The sequence below is a fragment of the Lissotriton vulgaris genome, chromosome 1_1 (genome assembly GCF_964263255.1).
Source record: "Lissotriton vulgaris chromosome 1_1, aLisVul1.2, whole genome shotgun sequence".
NCBI lineage: Eukaryota > Metazoa > Chordata > Amphibia > Caudata > Salamandridae > Lissotriton > Lissotriton vulgaris.
In genome coordinates this window covers 311,421,629-311,436,527 of record NC_141685.1, presented here as the reverse complement: position 1 = coordinate 311,436,527, position 14,899 = coordinate 311,421,629, and the positions used below count along the sequence as shown (strand labels likewise).

The 14,899-nt window shown below is 48.9% G+C and overlaps 1 protein-coding gene across 1 annotated transcript in view; it reads right to left on the bottom strand.

Moving 5' to 3' along the window:
* Positions 1-14,899, bottom strand: part of LOC147747101 (vitamin D3 hydroxylase-associated protein-like) — a 374,791-nt gene that overhangs the window by 110,331 nt on the left and 249,561 nt on the right. The window contains exon 9 of the mRNA XM_086952349.1: positions 115-212. Coding sequence (XP_086808475.1) covers positions 115-212 — 98 coding nt within the window. The remainder of the gene's footprint in view (positions 1-114; positions 213-14,899) is intronic.

Sequence of the window (14,899 nt, the reverse complement as noted above, 5' to 3'; positions counted from 1 at the left end):
ATGGAACAAATGCACCAATGGTAGACAGTGGAAAAAAAGCAATTGAACTCAATCACCCCCAAGCAGTTTGTTAATTTTACTTCCCAGATTAGGACACGATCCTGCAATACTTACAATTTGTCCAGAAAAGTTTCACCTCCGTCTGACATAAGTCCTTTGTATCCCAGCTCAATAGTGGCATACTCTATGTTTGGAGGTGTGAAGGCAACCAGCTAAAAATAAAGGATGAAGGAGATTAGAACAGTGCGTCTAGACTTTTCAGTGTATTAAAAATACATATCTACATCCGAGCAAAATGTCGATGGTAGACCTGGATTTAGGCGGCATCTAGAAATACAAGTTCTGATCAAGACTTGTCCACACAGCCCTCTTTCCCATCCCAGATGTCTAGAGTGAAAGCTTTACCCACCAAGGAACACCATAATCAGTGGGTACCAATGTAAACTTCTTTTGTCAAGGGACCCTAGTGCTCCCTTGCCCTGGTATTCTGTCATCTGAAAGCAGAAATCACTAGCTCTGAAGAGGTGTTTAATTGAAGAGATGCTAGAATAACCAACATTAATGATGAAGCACATCCCCTCATGTGATGGTTTTCATAGTTGTCTTTTCTGTAGTTAATTACCCAGCTATTTGCTGAACTTCACTTCTCATTCGTCTCAGTAGCACAACAAATGTTCTAAGCCTTCTGCAATTTTTCGGAATCCATCAAAGATTGATGCATGTCTGTGACATACAGCATGACTCAATGTTTTAGATTGGAATGTTGTCCCCTTCAATACATGAACTTATAGTAAACATCTTCAGACCTCCACCTGTCTAGCTCCCCCGTTACCTTTGTCAAACTGAAGGCTGCTTGGAACTTTGGTTGAAAACCATTAAATGCCAACAAGGCACTGGTTTCCTTGGTGAATGGTCTAAGTCCCAGGTACTCTAGAATAACCCTGGGCAAATCCGTTCCGCTAGCAGAAGTTGTGGAGATTTGGTAACTAAGCATTTCATTGAAAACATGGAATTCATGCAAGAATTCCCACTCCGCTACGGAATGCAGTTACCTACTGTATCCAAAACTTTTTTGTAAATCAACTTTACCTTTGCATGCTAATAAGCATATAACCAAATTACAAAAGTGAACTTTGAAAACCATCAGGCAATAAGAGAGGTGTTTCTTTTGGGGTCACCATTTACCTAGGGGGGGCAAGCAGATGCACAAAGAGCATACCATGCTGAACGATTCGGTGGTGGCCCCATCCTCCTAGTACCAACCCAAGTAAAGTTATGGGCAAAAATAATATGCCAACAATAGGCCCAGCAAAGCATTATGGGGCGAGATTCTAGAGTTTAGTGAATATTATAGTATTAGCTCTCAGCTGAACCCGAGACCCTTGAGGGATGTTTTGATATTGGATACTATGATATTCACTGCACTCTAGAATATCGTCCTATAATGCTTTGCAGGGCCTTTGGTTGGGATTGTATTTTTTGCCCATAACTGGTAGTGGTCCCATCCTCCAAGGACCACCCCAAGCACAATCGTTCAGCATGATGTGCTCTTTGTGTTCAAGGTAACTGCTTGGTTCTCTCCCTAGGTTAGTGAGGACATCAAAATCATCACCTCTCTCAGTGCTTGCTGTATTTTCATTTTCACTTTTGTGAGATGATTATATGCAGTTTAGCATGTAATAAATAATAGAATTACTTGTCGTTTTACCACGGGTATGTGAGGATCTCAGTTTTATTAATTGTGGTGAGACGGAATAGAGTAGGGTAGCGGAATCACAGAATTGTTGATCAATTCCGCAGAATTCCGTGTAGTGGTACTCCGCCAACTACGCCCACCCTTACTCTAGAAGCACAAATCTCTATAGTCAGATTCTGATGCTGGTGCTCAGAGTCGTATACTCAGTGGATGCAAAAAGGACAAACCAAGTTTTCGTAGGTTAAAGTTCACCATGGAGTTCTGTTCAATGAAGCTTTGTCAAGATATGGTGGGAGGAAAATGTCTTCCTCATGTTTATGTTATTTTCGTGCGGACACTCATGAATCTGTAATCAATTTCCTTTTACTTTGCAGTGCTTACAATATTAGCAACAGCTGCTACCACTTTTCACATTAGATGTGAGTGGCACAAACCAAGAGTGATCCTTTTTAGCAAATCACTATTTTGTTTTTTGATGTTTACCATTTTTCAATTCTGAATCACCATTCTGCATTTTGTAGGCTTTTAACCTACATATCTTAGCCATACCGTAAGTTTACAAAGTTGTATCCATTTATTAGTTATAGGAATAGTTTAGATTAAAAATAAAATAAATAAACAATAGTCTCGGTATAAAATCATTCATGCTGCTTATATTATAATTGCTACACAAACAAATGATGGACGGATAAACCCCAGTCAAGAGATCTGGGTTAAATCCATCCTTCTTTTGCTCACCATGCCACCCCAGTTTAGACCCAGCCAGGCTAGCTTGAATCCAGAGGCCCTGTGAGCAAGGGACCCACGTCTGGGCATACCCATCCCACTTAGGGAGAAAAGTGCTATGCAAACTGGGGTGGCATAGTGGGCAAAAGAACGATGGATTTAACCCAGATCCTTTGGCTGGGGGGAGAATGTTTGCATTGTCAGCAATCCGTCCATCATTTGTTTGCTGTAACACTTTTCACCCTAAGTGGGATGGGTATGCCCAGAACTACCAAATTGATAGATGTTTGGCGTTTGCATCATCCAACAGACAAACAATGTATTTATTTATTTCTAATCCTCACATCTCAAGTTGAATATTTATTAATATCCCCTCAATTAATACATTACATTTTTGTTCCTACTATCCAGAATATTGATATTTCTGATCAAGTGCTAGTTTCATGCATTTTATATCCTAACTCCTCTCAACAATCTTAAAGTCGATTGTGCATGAATACAAATGTTGTCCTTAATGGAAAAAAACAAACCAACATTTTTATCTGCAATGCATCATGAGTATTTTTTTTTAATCCTGAGTGTTCTAAGTCAATTGTTAATCAATTTATTTATTCAAGGTATATGTCTGTGGGGCGACAATTTCTATTAGGGCATAATAATAAATCAATTAACTCTAGAATTAAATAATAAGATAAGCAAATAGCTAAGTATTAACGCCTCTTTATCACATCGAACCGCACCAAATTATAAGGTGCAATTACAAAAACTTTGGTATGAATTAAACTCTATATTAGGCAGTAGGGCGTGCATGCAAATTTCTAAAAACAAAGCTAAATTTTGTTTTAGTGCGGATAGATTTGGACGATTTTAGCCAATTATCTTCGTATGATAAAGGATAAAAATCACATTAATGCTATCCATAACTATAATGGTCAAATCGCTTTATCCCGTGAAGAAATAGGTAATGAATTAAATAATTACTATTTAACTTTATATATTAGGCCTCCCCCTAATGATGAGTTGCACATCGATATGTTTTTAGTGAGGTGTGGTTTACCTAAAATTTCTCTGTCAGTTAGAAATAAGTTTGATTTATCAATCACCTTAGGTAAGTTTATTTAACTATTAAGGGCTATATGTATGAAAGTTTGGTTTTGCGATTCTCTAATAGCGATTTTTGGGGAATTGCTATTTGAGATTCGCAAAATGCTATGTATGTAGGATTTGCAAATAATTCTGCGAATCCTACATATTCCTTAATTGTGAATTGCAAATTGCGATTCGCAATTAAGGAATACCACCCCATTCATTCCTATGGGCCTGGAGGCCCATAGGAATGAATGGAGGCCCATTGGAATGAATGGGGAGGTATTTCTCCCCATTGGGAAGACATTCTCAATTTGCGATTCTCAATTAGTGAATCGCACATTGAGAATGCAATTTCAAGGGTAGCAGGGTGCCAAAAGGATACCCTGTTGCATCCCTGAAAAGTGCATGTGTGCACATGTGACACACACACATGCCCTGAGGGCATGTATGTGCGTCCCATGGCACTTTGAAAAATGCTAAAAAGTGAATTTTTCAGAGAAATCGCAAATTACCACCAACTTAAAGTTGGTGGAAATTTGCGATTCCGTAAGCCCAAATTGCACTTTTTCCGTGCCTCGTACATTGCATTTAAGGAATCGCAGAATTTGCGATTTCTTAAATGCAATTGCAAAATAAGGAATAGCAAATTTTGCGATTCCTTATTTTGCGAGGCAGCTTTACCTTAATACATCCCACTTAGCTAAATTGCAATCTCAAACGCCGAAATTCTGCGTATTTAGGTGTTTGCGATCGCAATTTTGAATGATACATATGGCCCAAAGATCATCAGGACACTGAAAAGATTTCAGGAAACCATTTTTCCAAATTTGCATATTTGAAGATGCAAACAGGCCATATTTAAAACCTTAGCTTCTCAGTCTTGGCTGAAGATCGGTGATCTCTTTGCAAATTTTAACAGTCTCCTTAGCTAAGTCTTGATGAATTCATTTTTTTTAACCGTTAACCATTAAAGACGGAATTTCTGTTCCTGCCTTTCGTATGAGCACTAGATGATGATCACGCAGAACTTTAAATATCATTTGGCGAGGTTTGTTCTGGCTTTGACTGCGGTAGGTAGGAGTTCTATGCGCCATGTCAATCTCAAATTTTTCTGGAAATTTTAGAAGTAAAAGACTTGGTAATACATTTTCCAAATATGACCTGCAGTCATTACCTTCCAATTCTGCTGGTAAATTAAATATTCGTAAGTTGCACTGGCGATTCAGATTTTTTAACTCAATGGCACTTCCTATTTGTTGTTGTGGATAGATTTGAGTTAGGTCCCAGATTCCAATCGTGGATTAAACTACTGTATAGCAACCCCTCGGCCAGAGTGCTTGTGAACAGCTCTGTCTCCCGACCCTTCACCCTGCACAGGGTGACGAGACAGGGATGCCCACTCTCCCCCATACTGTTCGCTCTGGTTCTGGAGCCTCTTTAGGTATGGGTCCAAGCGGATCCAGTGACCTCGTGAATCGAGGGGGATGGGTTGCGGGAAGAAATGTTCTCTCTATACGCCGACAATGTTCTGCTCAATGCGACCAGAACCCGCTTCACAATCAGCAGACTTCTCCAAATTTTTCACCTATTCAGATGATATTCGGGTTATCAAATTAATTAGGACAAATCCCTTCTATTTATGCTCTCGGGCGGTCCAGCCCCGCTCCCCCTGCAGGGATCCAACTTCAGGTGCATGACCACTTTAAATACCTGGGCATTGAGGTAACCAGAACTGAGGCAGAATTCATGGCTTGGAATCTATCACCCCAACTAGACCGCCTGAAAAGGGACGTGGCACACTGGAGGATGTTGCCCATCTCTCTGATGGGGCGAGCTGTCCTGTTTAAAAAGCTATCCCTGCCCCCACTGCTCTATATACTCCAAAACACCCCACATAAGATACCAGACATTTTTTTAAGAGGTTGATAGTGAACTACGGAAGTTACTGTGGGACGGGACGGGTGCAAGAATAGCGCTAGTCAAATTACAACGTGGCGTTTCCGATGGAAGCCTGGCTGTCCCCATCCTCCGGAAATTCTACTGGGCATCACAATTGATCACAATCAATGACTGGGTCTTTGGAAACGGTGATGACCCGGCATACCGGGTTGATGAATAAGTGATGGGCACTTGTGACTGTCCGGCCACCCTATATCGTAAACGTGCTGGGAGTTCCATGCCACCCCACACAAAAGCATAGTTGGACGCGTGGAAAGGGGTTATTAGATTCCTTGGGTAGGACAGCTGGCTGACAGAAAGCACCCCACTGTGGGACAGTGATATATTAAAGGAAGTTGGGAAATTGCAGGGCTTTGGTAAGTGTAAACTGTTAGACATAGCCCACCTAGGAGATGTGTGGCGTGGCTCGGCAATCATATAATTCGAAAGCTTACAGTCGAAGTTCCAACTTGTGGAAACAGAGCGAAATAAGTACATAGGACATGCACGTTCCACACATATACGTGAGGGGGAAAGTATCCCGGAGCACAGCCCATTGGAGGATTGTCTTCTATTGGAGACCATCCCGGAAAAAGCACTATCCTTAACATATAAAAAGATTGTTCATAATTCACCCGACCACTTAGGGACACTGAGATAGGCCTGGGAGTCTACCATCGGGTTACTAGAGGATGATTGGGTGGAAGCCGTGCAGAGCCCAAGGGAAGTCGCAATTTGGGCACGATTTAGGCTAATACACTTGTGGATCCTCCACAGGTCCTACTCCACTAGCACACTTCTACATAAACTAGGATGCATACCCACAGATAAATGTATTCAGGTCTGCGGCAGTTCAGGTACCTTTTTTCATATCCTATGGGAATGCCCTCTTGTGTATCATTACTGGATGAAGGTAATACGGGTTATGTCAAATGTCCTGGGACAAGAAATCTCCACAGATGGCACATACTGTGTATAACAGGGGAGCAAGTATGGCCGCAATACCAAAAACTCTGGCTAATGGTGGCGGTGATGGTGGCCAAGAGGAATAGTTGTCCGGGCGTGGGGGGCAGATCTGCCACCAAGCGTGGATCAGTGGAAAACTGACTTGGATTGGTACTGTATAGCGGAAAAAGTCAATATGAGAGCAGGGGCTTCCCCAAGAAGTGGGAGAAGGTGTGGCATCATTGGGCCGCTCATAGGGATTTGTAATGCAACTGTCAGGGAGTGGTGGGTAGGGGCGGTACAACCACCAGGTGGTGCAGGAGCTTTAGTAACAGCCTGCACTGTACTGTCAGTTCAGGGATCCAGCAAATAGATTGCTCATGAAGAAGTACTGCATTATACAATGTTTTTGCCATCCATGCTCTTGATTACTGTACTGCACTTTGTTTCAAATGTTCAATAAAAGGACTTGTTAAAAAAAGAAAAAGATTTTCTAAGCCATGTAATAATTTACTTGTCACTATTTTTGCTGCAATGGGCGTGAGACTGATAATTTTGGCTTTATTACTCGGAGTTTTATTGCATTGTCAGACACCTTCTTAGAAAGACTAGCCATGTGTTTGTGTATATTTTTGATTTCTGACACAATAGAATCTATGTTAGAGCAAACAGCTTTTATTTCGTCAAGTAATGTGGATAAAGAAGGTTAATTAGCTTCCACTAATTTTTACTTAACTGGTGGAGAAGTATTTTGTTTACGTTTGCTAGCATAACATGATTAGGTTTCCTTCCATTTTAAGAAACACATTTTAGATATTATAGGCGCAATAATAAGTGAAAAATTAGGCAAGCAGGAATACAAGACTGTACAGAATGAATCTGTGCAGCAGTTGAAACCAGCTGTAGGAATGGCCTAGGCCTTAGCCGCGCCATTTCCTCAGAGTGACTCCGCTCCCCTGACAGGAAAATCGGCAGAACCTGAAGCCAGTCACAAGAGTGCGTTATGAAGATTAAAAAAAGATTGAACTTCAAAAATAACATCATTGATTCTGCTACCGAATGCTTTACTACTGTGATTTACAAATTGTGGTTACTATTGTATATACTTTATGAAAAAGAAACTTGTGTGCTGGATCAATATTGACTTAAATTGTAAGTTGGGACAATTAGTTGTTGTTGGAGATTTAGGGGACATAGAACCTCCGATCCGCGGCACCATTAAGACAGAATAAGGCAGCACTTAGGATAGGTGGAATTGTGCTTATACCCCTTTCCCCAGTTCTTTTGCTCTCACTGGTGAAGAGCTCAATGGAGGAATCTCTTCAAAACAGCAGCTACACTTCTGGGAAGTGTCAATGAAGGGCAATTGTAGCAGTGATTCAGCAGGAGGCAGCCATCTTGGCTCGTTGACTCAGAGTGAAGTATTTTTTTTTTTTTTCAAAACCATTTTTATTATGAGTTCAAGCAAGTTTCAGTACAGCCCTCCACAGTCAGGAGGAGGCTGTCAACGACAGATACGAAAAGACACAGCATTGACATAGCATTGAACCCAGTGTTATAGAACGAGATATTTCTGGCTACCCTCGCCTACCCAACCCCAAAAACTCCCGCCAACCCCTCCCACAGCTACCCACCCCTTATCCCACCCTAACCCGGCGCACGTGATCACAGTACAGCAACATGAGATGGCAAACAAAGGCAGAGCCGGCCAGCGGCCTAGGGCGTGGGATCAATATCCAGTGGCAGTGCATCATCAACGTCCAGGGGGGGGTCGAGGGTCAGGCCCCTGTAGTCCGCCCACCGTTTCCAAATTTTGTAATGTTTGCGGGGACACCCCCGAGCTTCGAAAACAGGCTGCTCCAAACCCATGAGGGAGTCCAGGCCCGCCTTCCAGGCACTGAGTGGGGGGGCGCGCTCGCTCTTCCAGGCCTGCGCCAGATCCCTCTTCGCTACCACAAGCCCCAGCAACAACAAATGGCGCTTGTAAACGTTGCCCCCAATGTTTTCCAGAACATGAAGCAGGCCCAATCTAGGGGTACGAGGCAGGTCCCACCCCAGCACCTCAGACAGACAGTCCCATACCCCGGCCCAGAATCGAGTCAGTCTCTCACAGGACCACACAGTATGAAAAAGGGTGCCGCTTTCAGAACCACACCTCAGGCACTCCGGAGTTGCAATAAGGCCCGCCCGCCATAAACGGTCCCTAGTGAAATAAGCTCGGTGGAGGTATTTGAACTGGATGAAGCGGAGGCGGACAGCTATAGCAGCACCACGGGGAGATTCAAGGGCCTCGCGCCAGTCGTCCTCATCCAGGGGACCAACATCATTCTCCCACGAGGCCTTCAATGTCGAGAGCGAAGGGGAGCAGTGCGTGACCAGAGAACGGTATATCTGGGAGACCTTCTTGTCACCCAGGTCTCCCATAAAGAGTTTCGCCTCAATGGGACTGAAGTCAGGGAGCTGCTCTAAGCCCACCAGGCTAGGAGTAAGAGCGTGGCGAAATTGGAGGTAACGGAAGAACTGGGACCTGGGCATGTTGAATTCAGAACTGAGATCCTGAAAGGATTTAAGGGTAGTGCCAGAGAGGACATGCCCGAGGGAGGAGACCCCGATCGCGTCCCAGCCGTCGAACCCCTGCAAAGATGCCAACGCTGGTAGCAGGCCATTACGCCACAATGGAGTCTCGGCCGTCAGCCTACCCCACCAACCCATACGGTGTAGGGCCCGCCGCCAGACCGCGAAAACCACCTGGGTGACCCTGGGAAGCAGTCGCCTCCGCCTGGCCGAGTACAGCAATGTGTGGAGGGAGGCGTCACCCATCAGAGAACGTTCCAGGGCATAGGCCGGATCACTGCGGTCCCCATACCACCACTCGTTAAGCACAAGGAGATGGGAGGCCTGATAGTAGGACAAAATATCCGCAGTCGCCAAGCCGCCGCAGTATGTGGAGAGGAAGCACGTGCGTAGCGCCACCCTGGAGGCACCCCCAGCCCACAGAAACCGGCCCAGCACAGAGTCGACACTACGGAACCACTGCGGATCAATCGGAAAGGGATGATTCTGTAGTTGGTAGAGGAGACGGGGCAGGGCCACCATCTTAAAGATGGCGGACCGGCCGTAGATGTTAAGAGGCATACGTGTCCATGTCTTGTTGTCCATCTGGACCCGGTCCCATACCGGCTGGATGTTCCGGTCCCACGCCACTGTGGGCGAAGCAGAGAGGAAAACACCCAGGTACTTCACACCCTCCACAGCCACCTGAAGGGATGCAGCCCAAGGACAGTCCACTGCGCCACCCCACAGCACCCATAGGGTCGACTTGCGCGGGTTAAGGAAGAGCCCCGACGCCCGACCAAAGTCCTGCATTAGTTCCAGGACACGAGGGCCCGTACGCTGCAGGTCAGTCATGAAGAACAGCACGTCATCCGCATATAAAGCTATGCGGTCCGAATGATCAGCACCCCATACAAAGCCACGATAGAGCACATCATGGCGTACCCTGGCGGCCAGCGGCTCCATGGCCAGCGCGAAAAGGTAAGGGGAGAGCGGACACCCTTGACGCGTGCCCCTGGTCACTGGGAACCGAGCCGAAGCCGCCCCCGAGACACGCACCGAGGCTGTGACCTCAGTATAAAGCAGCCGGACATAGGAGATGAAGACCGGGCCGAGGTTCAGCAGCGGTAAGAGGGTAAAAAGAAAGGTCCAGCTGACCGAATCAAAGGCACTGTCGATGTCGGCCAATAGTAGCGCCGCCTGATCATCCGAAGACCCAATCGCCTCTATCGCAGCCTGCGCCCGCCGTATATTGTGTCTCGTTGCCCGGCGCGGCATAAAGCCTGCCTGATCAGGGTGAACAAGGGCTGAAATGTGTGGAAGCAAGCGGTTTGCGAGCACCTTGGCCAGGAGCTTGGCTTCGAAGTTAATAAGGGAAATGGGGCGATAAGATTCAGGGCGATCTGGGGGCCTACCCGGCTTCAGGAACACCACGATTTCGGCATGGCGCCAATCCGGTGGGAGGCGGCCATGTTCTCGCGCCTGCTCCAGGGCACGCAAGTAATGCGGCCCGAGCTGCAGATGGAATTTCTTGTAGAATTCGCTGGGGAATCCGCTCGGCCCCGGCGCCTTGCCCACATTTAGTTGACCCAGTGCGTCCCCTAGCTCCTCAGCCGTCAATGGAAGATCCAGGGCATCACGCACCTCATCGGACACAGCAGATGGGGGAACCGACGCGAGATAATCCGCAATATCAGTAGGGGAGAGAGTCTCCCGGAAGGCATATTGACGCCCATAGTAAAGCGCAAAGCTCGTGGCAAGAGTTGCCGGGTCCGTGATCGCCACTCCTGCGTCATCGACAAGACCCGGCAGTGTAAGAGGCTGCAAAGTTTGATGACAAAGCCTATGGAGCATGGTGCAAGACTTGTCGCCCCACTGGTACACCCGGCTACGGGTGGCCAACCAAGCCTGGCGAGCCTCGTCTAACAAGACCGAGGAGTAAGACTGCTGCGCCTGCAGGAGCAGCCGCAGTGCGACATCATCAGCTGTCTCTCTGTGGCGAGCCTCAAGTTCTTCCACCCGCCCTGCAGCAGCAACAATGCTTTCCAGCTGAGTCCGGCGAGCAGATGCACACCAAGCAATGTCTATACCCCGCAGGGCGGGCTTCATGGCTTCCCAGACAGTCACCGCGTCCATACCCCCGGCAAGGTTGTCCTGCCAATATTGGGCGATCGCGCCACGAAGATGCTGGGAGTAATCAGGGCGCTGCAGGTGCCACGTGGACATCCGCCATCTGAAAGGTTGGCGTGCCCTGTGCAGATCTATTTGGACTGCCACAGGGGAATGATCAGAGAGCCCGCGAGGCCGAATCGCCGCCCCCTTCACTCTAGCAAGGAAGGCCCTCGGAACAAACACACAATCCAGGCGCGAAAGGGAGCCATGGACAGCCGAGACATAGGTGTACTCTCGCCGCTCCGCATGCAAGTGCCTCCACACATCTGCCCATCCCAGGCCATCAATCATAGCCCCCAACCGCGTAGGGGAGGACACAGGCGCCACTCCGGGCCTCCACTGCCGGTCCAACGCCACATCCACTACATCGTTCCAGTCGCCACCAATCACAGCCAGGGAGTGGGGGAGTTCAGTTCATAAGGCAAACAACCGTTCAGCTAAGGCCCATTGCAAGGGGGGGGGGGGAGCATACACACAGCCAAATACCACAGGCTCCGCACCAATCTTCCCTTGAACAAACACAAAACGCCCCTGGGGGTCGAGCCATTGACGCTCGTGAGTGTATGCCAGCCGCCTATGAATAAGAATGGCCACCCCCCTGGAGCCCCTAGTAAACCTGGCATGGAACACCTGATGAAAGCCAAAGCGCTGCAGACTCAGAGCCTTCGTACCTAGCATGTGCGTTTCTTGAAGAAGGAGCACATCCGCCAGGTCCCTCTTAGCCCAGGGAAGCACCGCCCCCCGTTTAATCTTGTCCAAGAGTCCCCGGACATTCCAGCTAAGAACATGCATGGAAGCGCTCGAAGGCGCTAAATGAGGGACATCAACCATTAGCACAATGCACCCAGCCCCACAATCCCCGGCTCCCGGCCCAGGCCCCAGACCCCACAGTCGCAAAGTTCAGGAAGACCACGTGCACCCCATAAAACAGGACCCCGATACCCACAACCCCGAAGAACAAACCCCCCCAACCAGCCATCCAACAACCCATGACCCCCTTCCCCCACCCCAATACCTCAAGAAACGATGAAGTATCTGTCGCGGCATGCGGTACTTCAGGCCCAGAACATAGCGCCGAAAGTCAGACATGCCAATGGATCCCAAACAACCCCCCTACCACCAACCAAGCACACTCCCAAACACACCCCCCAGACCCAACAGGAGGAGGCAGCCCTTAGAACATGCCCCAACCCCCCCACCCAGAATAAGGCACAATCAAAAACAGTGCATGATAAAGAGCATTAGTTCACATGAGTCCCAAGCATAAGCCAAAGAGCCAGGTAATACTGCACCAGGTTACGCCTGAACCGTCGACTGGCAGGCGGTCGCCGCAGTGGACTGCCACAGAAGAAAAGCAAGGAGCCAAAAGTCGGTGAACAGTAGTCAGGGCCCCCTGCCAGAGTTATCCGTCTCCGGCCGTGTGTCCCCCAAGAGGGGGTCTCGGGACAAGGACCTCCGCCTCGAACGAGACTTGCGATGCCGCTTCCCTTTGTTCGGGTGGTCGCTCCGTTCCTGAGAAGAACTGCGTGATGAACCGGAGTGCAGCCCCGGCTGGACATGTGGTCGAAGCCGGACCGTCTCGTCAGTCCAGGCGAAGACAGCTTCCGGAGAATCAAAGAAGTGGGTCTTCGAGTTGAAGATTACGCGGAGGCAGGCCGGGTAGAGCAGCGAGTATTGGATCTTCAGGCCCTGTAGCTTGGCCTTGGCTGCCAGAAAGGAATGTCTCTGCTGCTGGACCAGCTTGGTATAGTCCGGGAAGATCATAATTTTACAGTTATCAAACAGCAGGGTGTCCTTGAGTCGAGCCTCCCGGAGGATGACGTCCCTGTCGTGGTAGTTAAGGATCCGAGCAATGATCGGGCGAGGTCGCTCCCCAGCCGGCGGCTTTTGTGTCAAGGCGCGGTGGGCGCCCTCCACCACGAAACAGCGCGACAGGGCGTCCGGGGGTAGCCAACCCTCTAGCCACCGGGATAGGAAAACATCCATAGGCCCCTTCTCGCAGTCCTCCGGAAAGCCGACAAATCGCAGATTATTCCGTCGTGCCCGCCCTTCGGCATCCTCCACACGGAGCGCCAGGCCCCGCTGCGTCTGCTCCAGGTCGGCGACTCTCTTCTTCAGGGCGCCGACGTCGCCCTCCACCGTCGTGACCCTGGTCTCTGCGTCCGTGATGCGAGCGACCGCGTTGCGAAGGTCCTGGCGCAACAGCATCACATCGGCGCCCACCGCGCCGATCTTCGCATCCAGCATATCACGAGATTGTGTGATGGCCGTCAGCAGCGCTGCATTGTCCGGGCCAGCAGTCTGACCCCCTCCGGCTGCCCCGGCACCACCCCCGGGGCCGGTGAACTTGTCAATGGGTCCCGTCGTGGCGGCAGTAAGGCCGCCTCTGCCTCTCATCATGGCCGCCGCCGGGGTAGTCCGGTGATAAGCACCCGCTACGGGTCACCCCGCGTAAACAGTCAGCGGGCAGGGTCCTGGGCTTCCGCGGCACACCAATCCCTATGGACCAGCTCGCCCCCAGCCCGTCGGGATACAGGCCAGAACCACGGGAAAGGCACTCCACCAAGGCGCGGGTATCACAAGGCAGGGGCCCAGGGCAGAACCGCCGGATTGGCGCCTCCAGTCCGTCCGCCCTAGGTAGCGCAGCAGGCCCCTCGAGTCCGTTAGGGCAGGCCAACCAGGATGAACTTCGGGTCCGCACAACCGACTCGTCGGGACACCACTCCACCGGATGCGGCCAACAGGCCCTTCGTCCCACAGCTCCAGTGACTCCGCCCCAGTGGTGCGGGCTAAGATGAATGACGCCCAGCCGGCGTCCAGGGATATCCGGCAGGCAGGACAAAAATCGAGGTCCCGGCTCACCACGCGGCAAGTAGGCCCAGCATGCACGGACTCCAACGGCCGCTCCGGCGGAGGTCCAGGGCTCCAACAACCACACCACCGTGTTCCGCCGGACTCCAGCAAACTCCTGCACTAGTAGAGACGAGGGAAGAGGGTGTAGGGCAAGGATAAATTAGCGGATAAGGATCGGGCCGGCAGGAGCTCTACAGAGCCGCGTCCGCCATCTTCGCCCTCGAAGCCACGCCCCCTTAGAGTGAAGTATTTTTAACGTCCCTTAACACAGTCCTATGTTTAGTGTCTCATACAAAACATTCCATTCTACTTTAAGCAAAACAAGCATTTACAAAGCTAAAAGGTATGGCTTTGTACAGTGAATGCATATATGGATACACAACATCCACAAATACCTTAATACACATACATGCACATGTGCAGACAAAGGAACACACATACGAATATCCATGCACGCAAAGAGCACAACGCCTACAGATATCAATGCAAAGAGTACCCCCAAGACAGGCAGCTACTGATATACACAGTTGTATAGGCACCCAGAAAACGAGATTTACTGGCATTCATGCACACAGAATACCAGAGTGACAGCAACGGATGCACGTGGACCTGCATATCCCCAGGCACAAGATCACTAGGCATAAAGTTATCCAAGTGTACAAGCTTTAATGTGCCCAGGGACACAAACACACGAAAAGTTCTCTCCCCCTCTCCCTCCATCCCTCCCATTGGGACTGAAGGACAGAATAACAGCTGGATGCTGCTTTCATCATGTCTACTAAAACTTTTAAAAAAACTGCAACAAATACAATGTCAAAGTGTAGAATCTGCAGCTCATATGCCTCGAACACAATGTTTAAGGAGAAGAAAAAGATGGAGTATCAATGACCATTCAATTCTGCCGTCTTCTTCGGTGATGGAACACGT